General features: G+C 40.2%; 1 protein-coding gene across 5 annotated transcripts in view; it reads right to left on the bottom strand.

Moving 5' to 3' along the window:
• Nucleotides 1-21,743, bottom strand: part of ARHGAP17 (Rho GTPase activating protein 17) — a 99,027-nt gene that overhangs the window by 62,717 nt on the left and 14,567 nt on the right. For all 5 annotated transcript variants that reach the window (XR_008373238.1, XM_053555412.1, XM_053555415.1 and 2 more), the window contains exons 2-3: nt 3,550-3,589; nt 1,869-1,973 (exon numbers count right to left, since the gene is read on the bottom strand). Coding sequence is in view for 4 of the 5 variants with exons in the window: in XM_053555412.1 (XP_053411387.1) it covers nt 1,869-1,973; nt 3,550-3,589 (145 nt within the window). In the remaining variant the exon portion in view is untranslated. The remainder of the gene's footprint in view (nt 1-1,868; nt 1,974-3,549; nt 3,590-21,743) is intronic.

Raw genomic sequence — 21,743 nt, 5'->3', positions numbered from 1 at the left:
TTATGCGTGCTAGAATAGACAACCAGGGGAGGAAGCACATTGCGTGGTTGAAAGCAGTTTAGCAGTCACTGGCACAAACACATTAATTAGAAGCCATGAGAAGAAAGGTGACCCAGAGTATATGACTTCAGGAATAAAAAAGAGAAGCACAGAAGTTTAGCAAACAATATGAAAAGGGTAAACAGAACAGAAGCCATGGCCAGAGAACAAGGAGCTGTGGGGGTAGAACCAGCAGACTGGGCCTGGTTCCGAGGGATAGGACACAGCAGCAAGCATTCCTGGAAGTGTAGGTGTATGCAAACTTCCACCCCCGTGCTACACACCACTTCAGAATCCTAACCATTGTGCAACAGAGGAATAACCCTGTTGTCGAGATGCCCCCAAATGTCTGTAGGAAATGTATTAAATAGAAGAAGAGGAAAATAGATCATCTACATACTCATCCTTTCTTTGATATACCTGGTGACAAACAAAACAACATAGCAAATTGTAGGTTCCCAGTCTGCCACTGAAACTGTCACTTTAATGTGACACAGACTCTAAGGTAGGAACTTGTAGAAGTAAGGACAGAACTGCCTGATGGATGAAGGCTGCTATGCTCTACTGGAGGCACCTGAGAACCTGAATGCTCTAAACAAAGGTACCTTGGAGTAGACATTGGATGACTTTCCCAGAGTCCATCCTTCTTTCTCTCTGTAACCGTATCCTGGTTTTTCTTAGGGATCTGCCATAGCCTCTTTAAAGCCTATAAGCTGAAGGTAGGACCACGGCCCATGCTGTGGGGCTGGGCCCAACCAACTAAGACAATCAGCACGTAACATCTTCCTTACCCAGTGTCACCCCTTACACACGGTAAGTAGGGTGGAATAGGAATGGTCAGAATGGGAAATGTGACTTGAGATAGACAGACACAATGGAAAGAGATTTCTATCTGCCAAGGGCTTAGTAGTTCACTACTAAGTTTTCTTATTCTGTTAGGAAAACTACTGGAATAGATGCTCTCTACTCCCACTGGACACATAAGATGCACAATGGAACCTACTGGAAGCCAAGGGCTTGCACAAGGGCACCAGAACCATGACAGGTGCCTATCTAGTGGTAATGCAAACACTGACGGCAGCAAAAAAGAGAAGGAAAGAAACTGGAGTTTTGGTTGTATTACTGAAATGCTAGATCAAGCTTTTTGTATGTTTTTTTTTTTTTTTTTGAGACGGAGTCTTATTATGTCGCCCTCGGTAGAGTGCTGTGGTGTACAGCTCATAGCAACCTCCAACTCTTGGGCTCAAGCGATTCTCTTGCCTCAGCCTCCCTAGCAGCTGAGACTCCAGGCACCTGCCACAACGCCTGGCTATTTTTTTGTTGCAGTTGTCATTGTTGTTTAGCTAGCCTGGGCCGGGTTCAAACCTGGCCTCAGTATACATGGCCGGCGCACTAACCACTGAGCTATGGGTGCCAAGCCAGAGATCAAGTCTTAATTCGAGTCTATCCCAACCTCTAGACTTTTCAGATAGACAGCAAACCAAAAAATTAATTCTACTTGCTAAGGCAATTTAAGACAGGCTTCCAGCTTTCTGCCATCAAAGGATGCTTAACTGACATGTCCCTTTCCTTATCAATCACAAATGGCTCACTGAGCCTTTAAAAGCACTTGGAGAAGAATCAGTGGGAACAGGGCTTTCAGCCCGGTGATGTATTAAGCATAAAAGAATGTTATAGTCAGGTAGGTGTCATGAGAGCGCCTGGTTATAGGAGGTGCCAATCCAAAGGCAAATCTGCTGATGCTGCTTGGGAAAAACCAACCAATCATGGGGGTGAAAAGCCTCAGAGATAAGCAGGAACAGTGGGTCCAGGTCACATCTGATACTCACGTGTCTTCTCTCTGCATCAGTGCCATGCTGGCCCTGGAAGCATGCCATCAGGCGCTTATGGGATTGGTGACACATGGACCGCACTGTGTCCAGGCGCCGTTCAATCTGACAAGGCAGATACAAAAGTGTTATTTGCAGGGCTTAGTAACAAACTCGGCCTCTCCCTTTTGTGGTGTTTGCATGCAGGCAGAAAAAGCATCTTGTAGTCTTAACTTTTTAACACTTGAGGATAAATGGAAATGGTTCTCACTCACCTATACCAGCGGTTCTCACTAGTGACATTTGGGGCTGGATAATTCTGGGTTATGGGGTGCTATCCTACACACTGAGGGATGTTTAGCAGCATTTCTGACCTCTATCCACTAGGTGCCAGTAGTATCTCACTCTTCCAGTTGTGAAAACCAAAAATTCTCCAGATATTGTCAAATATCCCCCAGTGGGCAAGATCACCCTGGTTGAGAACTACTGATTACTGAGGATTTTAGATCCCTGCAAGGCTGAATGTACATGCAGGGAGAGGGGACAGTCTTAACTAAAACTCCCTATCAGACTGAGTGGAGGTAGTCAAATCATTGCAAAAAGCACCAGCAAGGCCCCAGGTCCAACCAAGTAGAACTGCAAATGAACTGGTCCAGGCTCAGATCCATTGCCAACTGGGAAAAACTATAGGGATACCCAATTCTCTCCAGCTCACAGCAATGAAGCCTTCCACATGTAGTACATCAGACAGAAAAAATAAATGTTCCACAATTTAACTTCGAGATCAGTGTTTTCAAAATTATTCCTTATTGGGTTGAGGGAGTTTTTTTAATTTTTATTTTTAAATAAACCTCTAAAGCAGAATGGACAGCTAGCAGTAAGAAACACTAACTTAGGGGACCCACACGTCATAAGTAGCTTCCCAAAATACTATTGCTGGGATATGGCTGTTTATGGCAAAGACAGCTGCTTTTTTACAGGAAGGAATGCCAAAAATGTGTATTCTGATGACTCACGGAGAATGAGAGCAGGCCCTTGGGGACGCTTTCTATTTTAAAGAAAAATCAACAAATTCAAAGCAGAATACATTTTGACCCCCAAACATTTTACCCAATGGGATCATTTGTGCCTCTTTCTCAAGAGAACACCTTTTCTTCAGATCTGAGTCCTGGTGACCACACAATCAAAATAAAAGGCAGCCTTTGAATTGCTCCAACAGAGATCTAACTAAGAAAAGAGGTAGGAGAAGCATCAAAGCAAATCAAGAGAAGTCTGACATCAGAAGCAGTCTCAGTGCTTGTAGTAGTAATAATAATAACAAATCGCTAATATCTAGCACTATGCACCAGGCTCTGTTCTCAGAGTTTACCACATTTAACACATTAAACCCTCCCAACAATCCCATGAGGGGTATACTGCCATTACCCTTAGTTTAGAGAAGTGGAAACTGAGGCACAGGGAAGTTAAGTAAATCTAGTTAGAAGCAGACCTGGGATTTGAACCCAGGTAGCTGGGTTTCAGAAGCCCTTTTTAATCACATGCAACATAACTACTATTATTTCCTGCTCAAAACCATGCTAATCAATTTTATTCTACTGAAGGTTAAAGAAAAACAATCTCATAAGCTTCAATTTTCACCTACAGATTTTCTTTCTTTTCATGTCTTTAAACAGGGCATTTAAAAAAGACTATATTTTGTTACCTGTAATAGATCTTCACTGAGGACTTCAGTTTTCTCAGCTCTGTGACAAAAATTAAAAGTTCAGAGTTAGTAATTTAGACATGAAAAGCAATTCATGAAATTAACTATTATTGGCCTGGAGTTTAAAACAAAACAGGCAGAAATGAATTTAAGTGAGGGAGGAGTGTATGTGTGAGAATTTACCAGTTTTTACATCAGAGGGCAACTTAAGCAAAACCAAAGAAAATCAACCAAACAACCAAAAGCAAGAATAAACGATCTACAGTAATGGTCCTCAAACCTGAAAAGGCATGGAATCACCAATGGGGAATGCTTATTTAAAATGCCATCTCCCAGGTCTACCTGGGAGATTTTACCCCCAATTGGTATGTCTGGAGTGAGATCTTGCATTTTTAACAGCTCCTCCCTGCTTAAAATTCCACCATAGTGGGTCCACTGATCACTCTGAGCAAGGATTGATAAACAAAAGCTTAAACTTCAGTTCTCAAAATAATCATTTCCAAGTTTCAGAGCCTTGCTCAAACAAGCTCGTCACAAATCCAGAAACACTATGCAGAAATACAAGACTAACTCATAACACATAATAACATTTGAGTATTCTCTCCTTTAGGTTTCTCCTCATCTTTAATAGTAATAATAATAATAAAATATTTTCACAGCTTTCCCTTTGCTGTGCCTAGAACTTCTATTAACCCAGCCGACCTTCCAGAAAACCAAAGTGGCAGCCAGCAATCAGAAGAGGGGCATTCTAAGCTGCTGGAGTCTCTGCTGCCAGACTATAATAATTTAAGAATACTTTTCTCTGTGGTTCAATAGGGCTATATTATTGCCACACATAATACCCAGAATTACTGCAATCTAAGTGCCTTCTGGCATTTTGGACTTCTGGTTCAAATAGTGATTTAAACCAAGTCATCTAACATCCCTACCAAATTCCCATTGAAATGAACAAGGAAGTGTTTTAAGGAGAAAGAAAAAGTCAGCTTCAGTACTTTACAGTGAGGGGGGCCAGAGAGAGGCCATGAGTGAACCAGAAATTCTGAGACTTTTTAATAAAATATATTGCAAAATGGGAGGCTGCATGATCTTCACTGTGAACCAAAGCACAAGGAGGAGGAACTGGCCAGAAAGTGAATGGGTCTCCTAGAATGACCTCGAAACACTGCTAAACTCAGAGCAGCACAGCATGGGTGAGGGCAGGAAGTAACATACTGCCCCCCTCCCCCATCCCCACCCTGCCCCAAGGCCTATGTTTAGGCCAATGGCATGTTTGCCAGACCTGGACTAAACACAGAGGATTCCAATATCAGTCACCACAGCAGTGTCCCAGCTAACCTGGAGATGGAAGTGGGGGGTGGCTCAATCACCAATTTCTGTAGGAAAATGGGACTCTGACCTGACTCAAATACCTTCAGGACCAGAAGACCAGAGTTTGGAGATAGTCAAGGCCCCAACCTCCAGCAGCAGCCAACTCTCTCAACTCTATGAAAGTTCCACCAGCAGGCCAAAATATGCCATCCTAGCCCTTGCTTGGCACACATGGTGCTAGGCATTACTGAAGAGTCAAACACAGGCAGTCACGCCAGTTTAGGAAGTGGAGCTGGGTGCCAGCTGACTATTAGGTCAAAAAATCAGCCTCAAAAAGAAACCTGACAGCCTAGCAGGGAAATATATACCTGGCATGAGACCACCATAGCTTCGCCATCAGATCCCTCCCCAAGTCTCGCCAACAGCCTCCTCCTCCAGCAAAATACCACCACTGGATTGGGTAACTTTCGCCTTTCTGCTCTGGCCCAAACCCTCAAATCTAGACAGGGCTCTCACCCCTCTGACAGAATCCACCTCAACTCTGAAATGTCTTCCTTCTGTAGATGTGAGTACATAGAGAAAAGGCCCGAGGTCTCCTAAAATTTATACAAGTTCTAAAGAAAAGACCCAACCTGAGAATCAGAATGAAGATGTCCTCTTATAAAACATTTTTTTTTTTAATAACAAAAGAGGAAAACTTGTTGTACAATGCCAATGTGGCCTATGAACAGGTGTGAGAGTCAATAATAGTTTAGTGATAAGCCAAGGCCAGCTCAGAAGAACCCAAATTGTAAGCATCTTTTCCCAACTTTTTGTGCAGTGACCTCCCATCAGTACTTGAAATAAAAAAATCAAACATAATACAACTACAAAAAAGTACAAACAACTACAAACAATTCAAGGTGGGGCTTGCCAGTTGTTAAACATTTATAACCAGGGTACTGCATTAGTCACAAAGAAAACAAAGTAAATGTAAAAAAAAGCAAGTATTAACTTCAGGAAAAACAAAAATCTATCAGAAAAGATAGGTATAATTAGCTGGGCAAGGAGGCTGAAGCAGGTAGATTGCTTGAGCTCAGGAGTTTGAGACCAGCCTGAGCAAGAGTAAGATGCTGTCTCTACTAAAAATAGAAAAAACTAGTCAGGCATAGTGATGCATGCCTATAGTCCCAGCTACTCATGAGGCTGAGGCAAAAGAATTGCTCAAGCCCATAGTTGGTGTGAACTATGATACCATGGCACCCTACCCGGGGCACCAGTCTTTAAAAAGAAAAAAAAGATAGTCATAGTACACTGCTATGCTCAACAGTAAATAACTGATTGGACATTATAAAGTAACTATCAAATATCATAACCAAAAAATTATAATGTAACTACATTCGAAGGATGGGATAGGGGGTGAGGGGCAGAAACAGGGTAAAAGCTTATATAAGTTCCCTAAATTCTCATTTAGCATAACACAAAGTCAACAGAAAACACCCAAATCTGATGACCTAAATGATAGTTTATATCTATTACTTATAAATATGGACATAAATAAACACCAGAATAAACTGATAAAATTTCAAAGTGGTTGCCTCTGGAGTTGGGGAATCTATGGGAGAGTAAGGAGAAAACCCATGATATTTTGCGATAAGCCTTTTACTATTTTTGACATTTTAAACTACGTGTATACATAGCTCCAAGTTTTTTTTTTTTTTAACAGCATGTTACTACATTTTTAAGTAGCATGCTTGATAGAGTTAGAGGTAATGTATATTTAAGTTAAAGCAGTGGGTCTAACTGTCAATCTCTACAAAAGCGTAACAGAACACAGCCCTCAGAGAATCCAAACTACTAAGAAAAACTGTATATTTATTGTCCTTTTTTCAAATTAACTGGATCCTTTACTTTACATTTGGGGGTACTTTACTTAAAAAGGTATCTGGAGGTTGAAAAATATACTGAATATCCTGTATTAAAATGTTAGTGTACTGCTTAAAAATAAGTTTGCCCTATGTTCCCTGCATTTGTAGATATTCTGCATATTACATTAATAAAATTAATTTTAGAAAAAGACCCAATGTGCTTTTTAAATCAGATTTTAGGATTCTCTGAAATTATTAAAAATGATCTATATAAGATTACTTTTACAAGTGTACATCAAGACTGCAGAATGTAATATACGAATAGGCGTGGTTTTCTCACCCATGAGATTCCTCTCCATGTCCACCTTAATTTGTAAGAACCACCTCTGTCTCCACCTTCCCCAACAATGTGGTACACATGACCTGACAATGGTCTAAGGCTCATCAGCCCTTTCTATGCTGAACGGTTTCAGAGCATTCAACTTTACCAGAGATGTGAAATTTTTTATCTAGGGAAAGTGCAACAATTATTCAGAATATGGGCCAAAGTGCCATTCGATAGGCATGTATGTTAGTCATAAAAACTTGCTGTTTTTACTGAGAAGTGTTATCACTGTTTTTTTTTTTTTTAATTTATTAAAGAAAAGGGTGGGGGTGAGGAACAGACTGACTTTAACAAGGCATCTAAAGACAAAAAAATAAAACAGTGGACAAAGTGATCCAATAATAAAAATAACACTTGCTAAATCAGATTGTTTCAAATCAGACATTTTGCTGCATGGACCTAAATTTTTTGCATATGGGGCTTTTCTGCTTTGTCAGAGCCTTCTTTGTGTCCAATGTTCTGTGCTTGAAAACACACTTGAATGTTTCCTGTCTGTAACTGCAAAAACAATATGAATCAGGAAGGAACTTCCCACTCGCCATTTTTCTCTGGGGTTTGTTTTTTCCTATGCAAGCCACTCTGCTGTTTCACTGGTCATTCAAACAAGGCTTACGACAGGCAGGATTTTTAATTTACTTTTCAGTAAAGCACAAAATTTTCTCCTCATAATTCCTGAAGCCTCAAAGCAGCAGTGCTTGTGTGGGCCTTGATAGGTCCCCTTTTCCCTTGACTAGCTGTGGTAGCACCCAATCCTTTAGCTGTAATGCACAGCATATTTCAGTCCAGGCAAGGAAGAAACAGAAATGTTCCCAATCTGAAGTAGTTCACTTTAATGACAGAAAATGCTCAGACCAGGAGACAGGACCAAAGAAAAACTTCCAATTGAGCTAACAATTTCCATCTCTAATCATGGACTGATCTCTGGCAGAATTACCTTCATGAAACACGTACTACTACGGAAACCATGGACATGAAGGCTCAAATCTACAGCATCAATACAGGATGTGATCTTCTAAGCAATGAGTGTGACTGATCTCCCTGCTAGACAGAAACCAAACCTTTATAGTCATTATTCCTCCCCAGCACCAAGCTTAGCACCTGCCTACTATATAGTAGTTGCTTCATAAATACACACCGAATGAATGATGGAATGTGCTGTCACAGCAATAGAGAAGGGTTTGAAAAAAAGAACTTCCTAGATTTCAAGAGGTAACAAGAAAAAATATCAATAAAGCTAGATAGGAAAGCAATTATAACTGTATAGAATTGCCTTTCCATAATAAAATCCACAATGACTAAAATTGAAATATGATGTTGCTTTTCAAAGACAACCTTTTTTAAAACTGGAAAAAAAAAACCCATATAACTATCCATGTCACAACAGTTTTGTAAATTTTGTATTAAAGGGCAGTGAAAGCCATCCCTCCATACTTCTAATCCCATATCCCAGACCAAACTGCTATGACCAATTTGTTACATAACCTTCCCGTTTGTTTTTCTCTAAATTTAAACTAGTTGTTCTCAAATGGAGGCAGCAGTGTCCCTAGGAACTCTGGCAAGGTTTGGAGACACTTTTGGTTGTCATGATGGGGGTTGCTACTAGTATATGTTGGGTAAAGGCCAAGATAGTAAATAAATATCCTAAATGCACCATCCTCCCCTAAATAACAAACAATCATAAAGAACGATGAAACACTGTATTAGTTTCCTATTGTGGCCAGGAGCGGTGGCTCATCCCTATAATCCTAGCACTTTGGGAGACCGAGCTGGGAGGACTGCTTGAGGCCAGGAGTTCAAGTATCCTATTGCTGCTGTTAACAACCACCATAAACTCAGTGTGGCTTGAACAATACAAATTTATTATCTTACACGTCTGGAGTTCAGAAGTTTGAAATAGGTTTCACTTGGCTAAAATCAAGGTGTCAGTCAGCAGGGCTGAATTCCTTTCTAGATATTCTAGGAGAGAATCTGTTTCCTTGCCATTTCCAGCTTCTAGAGGTCACCTGCATTCCTTGGCCCCCTTCCTGCATGTTCAAAACCAGCAATGTTGGCTCTGTACCTTTCTTCCATGGTCATATCTTCCTCTGATTAACTCTGCAACCTTCCTCTTCCATTTTTAAGATCTTTGCGATTACAATGGGCCAACCTAGATAATCCTGGACAATTTCTCTTTCTCTGTGGATTAGCAATTTTAATTTAATCTCCAACCTTAATTCCTCTTTGCCATGCAAACTAACATATTCACAGGTTCTGGAGATTGGGATATGAGCATCTTTGTGAAGGGGAGAACATTATTCTACCTACTAGAGACCTAAATGTCAACAATGCCAAGGCTGAGTGTCCCGACCCGCGGGACAGCAACGGGGGACACAGGAACCACCTAAAGGAGAAAAACAAACATGGGGCTCAAGAAAGGGAGACAAGACAGTTTTCTGATCAAGTCTCAAACTTTACTGAAAAACTTGTGCCTTATAAGCATTACGGGGAAGGAGGGTGTGTCTTGTTGGGAGGTTCAGAGGAGTTGTCAACTGGGGATTGGCTAGAATAAGCAAGATGGGGCATAAGGTGATTGGTTGGCTAGTTGCTGGGTAAAGGTAAAACTGTTTTTTACTTGAAGAGGAAGTAAGGCCGAGCTGTGCCTTATATGGCTTCTGACAGCTGAGAAATCCTGATTTCAAATGACCCATTTACACACATAGGTACGCATACATACATTATATACACATACACATACATAGACCAACAGACAGCAGAGGCATCTTTACAGGTCAGAACACAGACGTACATCTCTACCTCATTCTTTCTTATGGCCATATGGTAATCCATCATGTGGCTGTACCATGATTGATTTAAATTACTTAACCTTAATTGCGTGAAATCAAGGCAACCTCCAGTCTCATATTAAATCTAACTAACTAGTGAACTGAAGACAGGTAAAGAATGTTAAACCTCCACATCATAAATAGTTCCTCCAGGGCTGTAGAGGTGCTTCTGAGCCTTCATAATACCCAAGGACTGTAGCAGCTAAATTTGCTGGATGATTTCTCTGCCCCAGGCCCTGGGCTTGCACCAAATCTATTTTCTCACTTTCTCATATCAACCCTATTAGGTAGGAACTAGCATGACCCTCATTTTACATATGAGGAAATTGGGGCTCCAAGAGGTGTCTTACCTAGGAACACACCGCTAGGAAGTGGGAGTGTAGGATTCAAAACCATGTGTCTGACTACCAAGCGCTGGCACTTAGTTTATCTGTACCAAGGGTCAGCAAACTAAATCAGGGGCCCAAATCCAGCTCACTGTCCAGTCTTGTATAGCCAGGGAGCTAAGAAGAATTTTCATTTTTAAATGGTTGAAAAAAAACAAGAGAGGAATAATGTTTTATAAACACATATAAATCATATGAAATTCAAATTTCAGTGTTATATTAAACAAAGCTTTATTGGTACAGAGCCAGACTCATTTATTTATGTCTTATCTATGGCTGCTTTCAAGCTATAATAGCAGAGTGGAGTTGGCGCGACAGAGACCACCATATGGCCCGCAGAACTCAAAATGTTTACTATCTGGCCATTTATGGTGGAACATTTGCCAACCCCAGGTCTACACCAGCGATTCTCACAGGATGTGGTGCAAACCTATTGCCTTTTAAGAATCACTTTGAGGACTGGTGAGGATAGTCTGGAGGTGTATCTTCTCTTCCTCAACATTCAGCCTCATATTCAAGCAGCAGCTGCCAAAATGAACAGGGGGAACTGACTCTGATAATACAGTTCAAATAAGGAGGCACAGCCCAGTGCTAGTGACATTGGTGACAGAAAGAAATAAGAAATTATGTTCCTCTTCCACCTACCCACCACCCCTCATCTACCCCCTAAACACTGAAATTATTACTGTTTTCTTTCTGATCTCTACTTATATGTAAGGACAAGACCTGAATAAACACAATTCTCCATAAACTTTTTCTGGAAAGATCAAAGAATAAATATTTTAGGCTTACAGGCCATACTATCTCCACTGCAATTACTCAGCTCTGCCATTACAGCACAAAAGCCGCCTTAGACAACATGTAAAAGAATGAACCCGCTGTGTTCCAATAAAACTTTATATATATGGACACTGAAATTTAAATTTTACATAATTTTCATATGTCATGAACTGGCTGTTGTTCCTCTTTTAATTTTTCTCAAGTATTTAAAATGCAAAAAACCATCTGAGCCTGTGGCAGCCGGATTTGGCCCAAAGGCCAGAGTTTGCTGACCCCTGATCTATGTACAAGTTAAATAAGTTTTCCCATGAAACTTCAATCCTCTTTAATCACTTCTCAAATCCAAATTCTTCTTATTCTGACGGGGGATTTCTGTGTTTTCCCAACTTTCATTCAGAGGTTGTGAGATGCTAGCTTTTTAAGATTTCACCAAATTGCTCCTTTTCAATCCTTTCAGCCATTCTGGGGCTTTGAGGGCAGGGGTTCATTTTTCCACCACCCAAAGCACACAATACTCAGAGGACACAAATATGTAGCTGAGGCACTAATACCAACAACAAACATCAAGGACTCCCCATTGTCCCTGAGCTCACAGAGCTAAAGGTTTTGGTTTACAAATTCATGCAAAAGTTCACAGTTCTGTTGGTTTTTTAACTTGCACATTCACTTTGATATACCAACTTAAATAAAAAAAAAGAAATAGGGCACAGAAAGAATTTTTAATGGACTGATTTTAAACTCTGGTTACTTGGAAATATTTAAATGCATCTTTGTGGAAATAAGATAAATTATGACTAATTTCCCAAGGAATCTGAATACTGTACATAGGACAATAACATGAATAATACTGCATGCAACATAAGTTGTGTTCACAGTAAAGTTATAGTGACCAGACCCACAGCCAAGACTCGGTACTTCATTGTGCTCGGAACCTCAATTTGCGCAACTTTTATCATCTTCTGTTGCAAATATTTATAAAATCCACTTGAGCCTTTGTGCTCGGATGCCATAATTTGATTTCATAGTGAGCTGGAGTCGAGTTTTTACTGTTTTAACTCATTAGATTAGCTGTCTTCTTAAATTTCTGGGAAGGAATCTGAAATCTACTTAATTGGATTTTAAAAATAAAGGACCTTCTGAAACTTTATAAATGAAACAATTTGTTACACATTCCCCAAAGCAGTTTTAAAAGTCATAAAAGAGAGTTTACAGAACTCTAAAGAGATGGTATTAGGAAAAAAAAAATTGTTCCCATGCATAACACTGAAAAGAAAAAGGATATTTATCAGAGGAAAAATGATGAAATAGCAAATATTTTGGCAACAGTATAGGGAAAATAGATTTAGCAGTTCTATATTCTATATTTCCTCAAATGATGGAATTTTGCTCACATATTTGCAGCTTCTCTAAGACGGGGTTATAACATTTATTTTTTACTTTAAACTACATTAACAAAACCCTTATCAATCTTGCCTTAAACTTCATAATACTAGCTAAATTCCGATCAAAGACTAAGATGAAGAGTTATATTTTACAATAAACTGAATTGAATTTTATCATTTTCCTACGCACATTAGCTTATCCACACAACTTTGTTTGGTCAGTTGGCCTTTTTCTCCTCCGGCATATGAAATGGAATCTATTTGCTATCCGTGTGCTAAACTTGTGGTCTATCCCAAAGCTCCACCGATAAGTCTTGTTTATGGCACAGTCTAGAGGAAATCTCCCAGCCACCAATCACCTCAAGAGCTTTCTCAAAGGACTTTCAAGTGCCTCATTCCACAGACTGCTGTAGTCACTTATGGTACCTTGCTTGGACCTGGAAGAGCTGCGTTTGAGATTTCAGAATTTATTTAAGCAGTCCAAAACATAAGATGCAGATATAACATGCACACAGAGCTGTGAACTTACAGGTGGATGGTGCAGGAAGGGGGCCCAATTTAATGTCACGTTAGGCAACACAAGAGGCTAGGTGGAGCTAAAAAGACATGTGAAACATCTAAGGCAAAAGTGCCAAAGGCAAGGCCACCCAAAGTCAAGGCTCAGCTCACCACACCTTGGATTAGATTTGGTGCTGAGCCCCCCCCACCCCCCCGCCTCGGTGCTGGCAGGGAGGCACTCTACACCTGAAGACAGGTTGTGCAGGCTCCTCCTGTACAAATGTTTCTTTGTAGGTCACCATATTTGGACTTCAATTGAATGTCATTCCCATAAAAAGCAGGTTATAAATGATCATTAAGTTCTCAGTCTAGTTTACAACTCATTTAAATTCCAGCTTTTCTTTAAAAAAAAAAAAAAAAACACCAACAACAAAAAAGCCTGGTAGAGGCCTATCGATTTTTCTGAGCCACTGTGAACTGAGGGATGGTAGTAAAAGAAAAAAAAAAAATCTAGGAGGCACCAGAGCTCTCAACTAGAACTATACATTATAATACTGGAGGCTTTAAAAGTAATATAGATAATCCCACTTATATGAAATGGCCAGAAAGGACAAATCTATAGAGTCAGGAAACTAGATAAGCAGTTGGCAGGGGCGAAAGGTGATAAGAACGGGAATTAAGTGTAAAGGGCCAGGAGGCATCTTATTTCGGGTGATGAAAATGTTCTAAAATTGGATTTTATGGTAACCCAGAGTTTATGACTAAAAACCATTGAGTTGTACACTTAAAATGAATGAATTTCTGAAAAAAGTCAGGCATATAAAGATGAACACTATGTTCCCATTCACATATGGGAGCTAAAAAGTAAGTTCACAGAACTTAAGAGTAGAATTCTGGTTGTGAGAGGCTGGGAGAGGTTGGTTAATACTTAGATAAGAGGGAGGAATGAGTTCTAGAGTTCTGTCACACTGTTGGGTGAATATGGTTAACGATAACTTAGAGTGTAATTTCTGAAAGCTAGAAGAGGATCTTGAATGCTCACAACACAAAGTAATGACGAATGAGGTGATGGATATACTAACTACCCTGCTGTGGTTAGTGTACTGCACGCACATATCAAAACGGCACTCTGGATCAATCGCATAAATACCTGCATGTACAATTATTACAAGTCAACTAAAATATAAGAAAAAATAGTTGAATTTTATGATCTATAAAAAATTACTTCTATGAAATTTTATTTTGTTTTTTGAGACAGAGTCTTACCTTGTCACCCTCAGTAGAGTGCTGTGGCATCTTAGTTCACAACAACCTCACACTCTGGGGCACAAGCAACCCTCTTGCCTCAGTCTCCTGAGTAGCTGGGACTTCAGGCACCTGCCACGATGCCCAGCTATTTTTAGAGACAGGATCTCACTCTTGGCTCTTGCTCAAGCTGGTCTCGAACTCCTGAGCTAAGGCTATCCACCTGCCTTGGCCTCCCAGAGTGCTAGGATTCCAGGAATGAGCCACAACACTCAGCTCTCAATAAAACTGTTAAAAGAAAATAATTCTAATGCCTGGACCCCAACCTAGAGCAATTGAATTAGAACCTCTGGGGGTAGGACTTGTTTTTTTTTTTTTTTTTTTAAGCTCTCCAGGCAATTTCCAAGTGTAGCGAGGATAGAGAACCATGGCAGGAGAAGGCTCAGAGTAGCAATGGTTGACAGGTGGCAGAGTGACCAGCGGGTCCGAGTAGGAAGGGGCCCAGTAGTAATGGACAGCGTAGCAAAGACAGCCTACAGTGTCCACCCCTAGGCAGGCCATGAATGCACTCTTTCTAGGGCTGCCCAGAAAGTGCTCTGGTGTGCATGATTCACAATTGGGTTTACTCTCTTGCCTTCAAGGCCAAGTAAGTGACAAGAAGCTGAGAGTTGCCAGATTCTGAGTTTCACTTTGGCAAAGGATAAGGATACAAGACGTAGTCGAAGCTAAGATCTGGGGTTCTGAAGTCAGACACATCTGGCTTCAAATGCCAGTGTTGGACACCCACAGTTAGAACTTACTAAGTGACGTGAGAATGATCTTAACTTAAATAGGAATAATAATAATGCTGCCACCACGGTGTTTGTTTAGAAACACCATCTATTTATCTCTTTTACATGGTCCCTGGCACCTGGTGAGGGCTCACAGAGAATTATGCTCTGAGAATTACAACAAATAATAATAACTTTCAGATAAATCCCAAGTCTCAACTAAAAAAACGACCTTTCTGAAGTTATCAAGCTCTGCCAGCTTTTGTCCGGAAGGAGTTATTATTGAGTGCAGACCACACAAAGACAAAAGCTATGCCAGACTTAGAGCAGGAGCTGGGCAGGCTACTCAGTTAAGACAAAGGGTTAGTTGTGATGATGCTGTGTAGGATGGTTGGCCATGGGAGAGAATCACAGACATATACTAAACAGACACGGTTAGCCACCTTTCATCAAAGGCTCAATGTCTTAAGCTGCTGTGCATCACACTGCTGGTAACCAGCAGATCTCAGGTGTGCATTCACATATGTAGAGGGGCAAAAGTGATACACCAAATATAATTAATCCATTGTAAGATGGACTTGCTCCAAGGTATTCAGATCATGGATCTTCATTCATTCAGCCAGTATTTATGAACCTCTCACTAAATATTAAGAACTGGGGAGGAAAAAAAAAAGAGAGAGAAATGAAATACAATCCCCACCCCTGAGTTGTTCATGGGAAAGAAAATCAATAATCAACCTCCTTCAGAGAGATATACGGGCACAGATAGAAGAGTAATGGATAGTGTGTCCAGAAAAGACTTCACAGGGAAGCAATCCAAGCAGCACTGAGGTAAGTCAGGACAACCAAAGACATGAGGAGAAGGGATTTGGGGAGGAGTCTGTGCTCAACAGGGCATAGGATGAGGGGATCAAGCTGCAAAAAAAGGCTTTGCCTGCTAAGGAACTAGGGGGCAATAGGGAGCCACTTATGGTTTTCCAATAAAGGAATGTCATAAGGTTTGAGTTTTAGAATGCAAATTCTGAAAACTGAATACAAGATGGAGGTAAGGCAGGGAGAATGACTTGTGGCCTCTATAGCTATCAAGGCAGGAGACGAGAGCTCTCAGAGAGGGTCCCATTGGTCTGATCCTGACCAACAACATGCAGCTATTTTAAGAGAATTAGCACAGCAGAATTGGACTATACAGACTGTCAACTTGAAAAATATATCAGAGAGTACAAGAAAAATGTACTCTCTGATATATTATGGAAATATGGCACTCTCTCCGGTCAAAAAACTAAACAAACATAAAAACTGAAATGCATGGATCATAATATACTTAAATCAAAAAAGCTTATATAACATTGATTTCCAATGCTAAATTAAAAAATTTTGAACAGTAACGTTTTGCATTTGTACATTCTTTTCTTTCATGAAAGCACTTTCACCTGTATTATTTAATTTTTATTATATTACATGTATCTTTATATAGGACTTTTTAAAAAAATCCCTATTTCATGGTTATGTAGACAGATACCCATTAAATGAATTACACTATATGAACCTGTCTTTGAATCTTCAGAAAGATAGTAACTTCAAGGTCATGGACCAAAGTTGAGTTTCTCTTAAATTTTCATGGTAGAGTCTGGTCCTGGCTTCACCACAAACTAACCATATGATCTAAAAATATGTCCCTTAACCTTCCTTCCCCTCACTTTATTTATACAGGGTGTCCATAAAGTTTGTGGATTTAAAATAGCTTAATATTTTAAATTGCACACGAACTTTATGGACACCCTATATATGCAGGACATTCTCACACAACTTTTCAAGACACTACAACAAAATAGCAAAGGAGAGAACATTTCAAAACCTTCACAACTGTGCTTTGCAAATACAAGATTGCATCTCTATAAACATAATTGTTACATAGTTTTAAAAGGCACAGAGTGCTGAGAATTTGGATAATTGTGGCCCCTGCAGGCTTCTGCAATGAATACACATCACAGATGTAGCCCAGAAAGTTCCATGATTAATGTCGTGCACAAATGAAGGGAAAAACTATTCACCTGGAAAATCAGGGTGAGGCAGAATTTACGGGATGACGGGTAGATTCTGGGCGGAGAACACCATAAATCTTCACTCGCCCTTTTCTAAAGGTCAAAGAAAAGATTGCTTAATGGATGAAAGGACTCTGAAGATGACTCAAAATAAAAAAGTGACTTTTTTTTTAGGGAGGCTTTTTCTCAAAAGGAAATTCATAATAATTAAATGTGAACTGAGCAGAGCTATGCAGCCCATCACTGAATTCAGCCATAGACTGGTGTCATGAATACTTGCCACTCACTAATCTTTTCATTTGGTGAGTCACTGAACAAATATTTTTGGGTTCCCTTCCATGAGCTCTCATGAGTAAGAGATAGGGCCTTTGCTGTAACAGAGCTCAAGGATTATCAAGGAAAGTAAGTGATTGTACTTCAGTGCCATGGCTGTTCCAACAGCCGAAGTGCAGGGTCCTCTGGGAGTTGTCATCATTATCACAGCTAACATCAGTTGAGCTCATTTCATGAGCTTAGCACTGTTCCAGAATCAACTCTCTTAAAGTCCACAGAGACTCTATGGAGTATTATTATCCCCATGTTACAGATGAGGAAATTGAGGCACAGAGAAGTGACTCATCCAAGGTTTCACGGCTAGTCCAAAACTGGACAACATTACTCCAGAGATCTAGTTTTTGACCACCTAATATATACTTTACACATATCAGCCCATTTAACACATTAATTGCCATGTGAGTTGTATTTAACTCATGCTAGTTTTGAGCCTGGGGCCTTGTGAAGCATATAGGACTGATGGATAGGTGGGAAAGTCCATATGCCTGTGTCCTATGAAACCTCTGCTTGTTGGCACATCTCCACTACCTCTGGTCTCCCTGCTCCAGCCAGGCCAAGTGCACCACCCATGCTGGACTGTGTTCTCTGATTACCTTAACTTCCAATTGCGTACTTCCCCTTGAATGTTTGCCTGGTGGCTCTTTGAACAAAATCCGTAAGACAGTATGTAGCAGCATGACATTGTTGCATGTGCTTAGGGGGTATGATTCAGAGGTCATCATCCAGGATGACCCAAAGCCCACTCCAAATACAGCAAAATATTTGTGAAATGATAAAAGAGTCTATTCTCAGAAACAAATTCAGTAAGTACATTGTGAGTCACATACAACTCATGTGGCTTGCAGTGTAAAAACTGATTCTAGTGCTAGGAGAGCAGCATGTAACTCATGTACAGAAAATAAAAAGTAAAATGAATTTCATGAAATTAAAAAGAACTGTTTTGTTTTCAAAGTTTTTATTCTATTTTTGTAATAAAACACAGTTGCCGCAAAGAAAAAAAAAATTGTTTTCTGGTATGACAATGTGCTAATCCTCAAGACAACCATAAGATCAATACTCTTAATATATCCATTTTGGAGATTAGAAACCTAGGCACAGAGAAGTTAAGTTACCAAAGATTACAGAGATGACAAGAGGATCCCTGAACACAGACCAGGATACCCGAAAGGTTTTCTGAAACTGGTGATGGCTTCTGAGACCTACTGGATAAGTTGGAAACTTCGATGTTGGCTGGTACAAGAGTACATCAGGGCACAGGCAACAGCCCCAGGTGACACAGCTGGGAGAGAAGCCCTCCCCTTAAGCTCAGGTGCACCGGGCCTACTGAAGTCTGAGAGCAAAGGAGGAAAACCGAGAGGAAGCTTCTAATACTCTGGGCCTGGTTCTGAGTAGGAGGCAGCAATGATCTACTGCTGAGGGAGGGGAAGAGCTGAAAGACATTTCCCCTCCCCCAGACCAAACCAAGGCACAGGTGCACAGAGCCTGCTGGTAAGCTATGGAAAAAACAGAGAAACCCTGCAGGACTTTGGGCCTTAAAATGAGCATGAGGCAGCAGATGTCAGAAAAAATCTTCAGAAAGGCTGTTACATCTATTTAAAGAATAGAGAAGCAGGCTTGCCTTGGACAATGAACAAACAAATAAAACTGTACTGCTGTAGTTCTCTACAGAGCTACATCTTCAGTACACAGACTTTTTCTGAAGGGCCTTCAGTACCACATTTTTAAAAAAATTTCTAAAACTTTTTAAAAACATCTTTTCTGGCTTGGCACCTGTAGCTCAGAGGCTAGGGTGCTGACCACATCCACCGGAGCTGGGGGGTTCGAACCCACCCCGGGCCTGCCAAACAACAATGACAATTACAACAACAACAACAAAAGTAGCTGGGTGTTGTGGCAGGCACCTATAGTCCCAGCTACTTGGGAGACTGAGGTAAGAGAATCGCTTAAGCCCAAGAGTTTGAGGTTGCTGTGAGCTGCTGTCACCCTAGGGTTGAATGCCCTGGCATCACTATAACTCACAGCAACCTGAAACTCTTGGGCTTGAGCAATCCTCTTGCCTCAGCCTCCCAAGTAGCTGGGACTACAGGCACCCGCCACAATGCCCGGCTATTTTTTTGTTGCAGTTGTCATTGTTTTAGTTGGCCTGGGCCAGGTTTGAACTTGCCAGCCTTGCTGTATGTGGCTGGCGCCATAAACACTGTGCTACAGGCACCGAGCCCTATCACATGTTATTATGATAGTTATATTTCTGATAATTCATCAACACTCAAATTATAAAATCAATTGATGTGATGGCAAGAAGGGGAGTATTCAGAAAATGAAACATTTTAAACTGGCAAATGTCTCCAACATTACTGAGCACATCTAGCCTCTCTTCACATCTGGATTTTTTTAAACCGGATACTGGTCTGTTCTTACACTCACAAGCATTCTTATTAATGAGAACACCTTATACATGCACATCTCCTTTGTCCTCCCCTCCCCACTTGGAAAGCAGAACAGAAAAAGTTCCATGAAGGTATGTTCGGAAGGTACACCACATCCATCCTCAGCATTGTCCTTGTAGCGGTGAAGTGGCTAAGAGTGAGAGCCTGGAGCAAGATCACCGGGGGTCAAAGCCCAGTTCATCAGCTAAGAGCTTAGGAACTATCAGCAGATAACATCCATGTGTCTCTATTTCCTTACCTGTAAAAATGGTGACAGAGGGAGAATGAGGGAGGGGGTGGGGCAAAGGAAAAGAAAAGAAAATAGTGACTAATTCTCACATAACTTGGATTTAATTTTGACCGAAGTACATTATTTGAACAATGATTTTTAATTCAACTTGTTAATATGTTGTTTAGGATATTGCACCCTCATTTACAAGTGAAATATGTTTGTAATTTCCCTTTATAATAATATATTTTTTCCAATTTTTTTTTTTTAATTTTTTAGCACTTTATTTATTTATTTATTTATTTTTTTTTTGGCCGGGGCTGGGTTTGAACCCACCACCTCCAGCATATGGGACTGGCGCCCTACTCCTTGAGCCACAGGCGCCACCCATTTTTTCCAATTTTAATATCAGGTATATCCCGATGAAGTAGAATGAATTTGAAGTATTTCGTCTTTTTCTATTGTCTATAAGATTTGGCATGATCTGTTTTTTTAAATTATCTTCTATTTTTATTTATAAATATTAGTTATATTTAAAAAATAAAGTAAATAAGAGAGAAAAATAAATAAATAAAATATATTTGTTTGATAAATCCTGCATCTGCTATTCAAATGCATTATATTAAAGTATATATTATATAATATTAAAGTATATATGCCACTTAGAGTTACAAGAGACAGCAGGGACTAAGTAATCTAATGGCCTCAAGTTATAGACAGAGATCGTGAGTTCCACAAAGTGTCCAGGGTCCCCAGAGAATGGATGAGAAGACTGGCCTCTGAATACCAGCACATTGATGATATTTTGCCATCACTCCTTATGTACTACCTTTACCAGCATATTAACAATTTCCCTCACTATTAAAGAAAGTTGGTTTATAGTCATCCATGTAAACAGATTTTCATATATTTTATAGTTGAGTAAACTCTTCCAAAGCCAGTTCATATGTGGCTCCTTTCACTGTTAGACAGAATGAATCATTCTGTCATTGTGTTCCTGGGGAATTCTGTTAATTTTTCAATAGTTATCACATTGTATTATAATTTTTCCATTTAAATGCCTGCCTCCTTTATAGCACTATGGGCTCATCAAGGCAAAGACCCCAGCACCTTACATAAATTATACTCACAATAAAAGTTTTTGTGAATGAAAAAAAATGGTGATATTAAGGATCTCTAATTTAAAGAATCAGAAGGATTCAAGAACTAACATGAGCAAAGTACTAATTTCTAGAAAGTTCAAAAATGGTTCTTGTAGGCTCGGTGCCCATAGCACAATGGTTATGGCGTCAGCCACATACACCGAGGCTAGCGGGTTCAAACCCAGCCTAGGCCAGCTAAACAACAATGACAGCTGCAACAAAAAATAGCCGGGTGTTGTGGTGGGCGCCTGTAGTCCCAGCTACTTGGGAGGCTGAAGGGAATCGCTTAAGCCCAAGAGTTTGAGGTTGCTGTGAGCTGTGATGCCAAGGCACTCTGCCGAGGGCGACTTAGTGAGACTGTCTCAACAACAACAACAACAAAATGGTTCTTGTAATTACATAAGTGATTAAGAGTCTGACTCTGAAGACATGACCTCAGACAAGTTACTCAAGATCCCTATACCTCTGTTTTCTCAGTTGTTAAGAGGGGTTAACACAGTACTGACTGTGATTGGCAGGTATTGAATCAATCAACAGACAACTAGAACTTGAAATGGCTTGATACCTAGTAAACATTCAGATAAATGTTTGCTATCACT

This window comes from Nycticebus coucang, chromosome 12, assembly GCF_027406575.1.
Source record: "Nycticebus coucang isolate mNycCou1 chromosome 12, mNycCou1.pri, whole genome shotgun sequence".
Classification (NCBI taxonomy): Eukaryota; Metazoa; Chordata; class Mammalia; order Primates; family Lorisidae; genus Nycticebus; species Nycticebus coucang.
The sequence above is the reverse complement of the archived record's forward strand: the minus strand, read 5'-3'. Positions and strand labels throughout refer to the sequence as shown.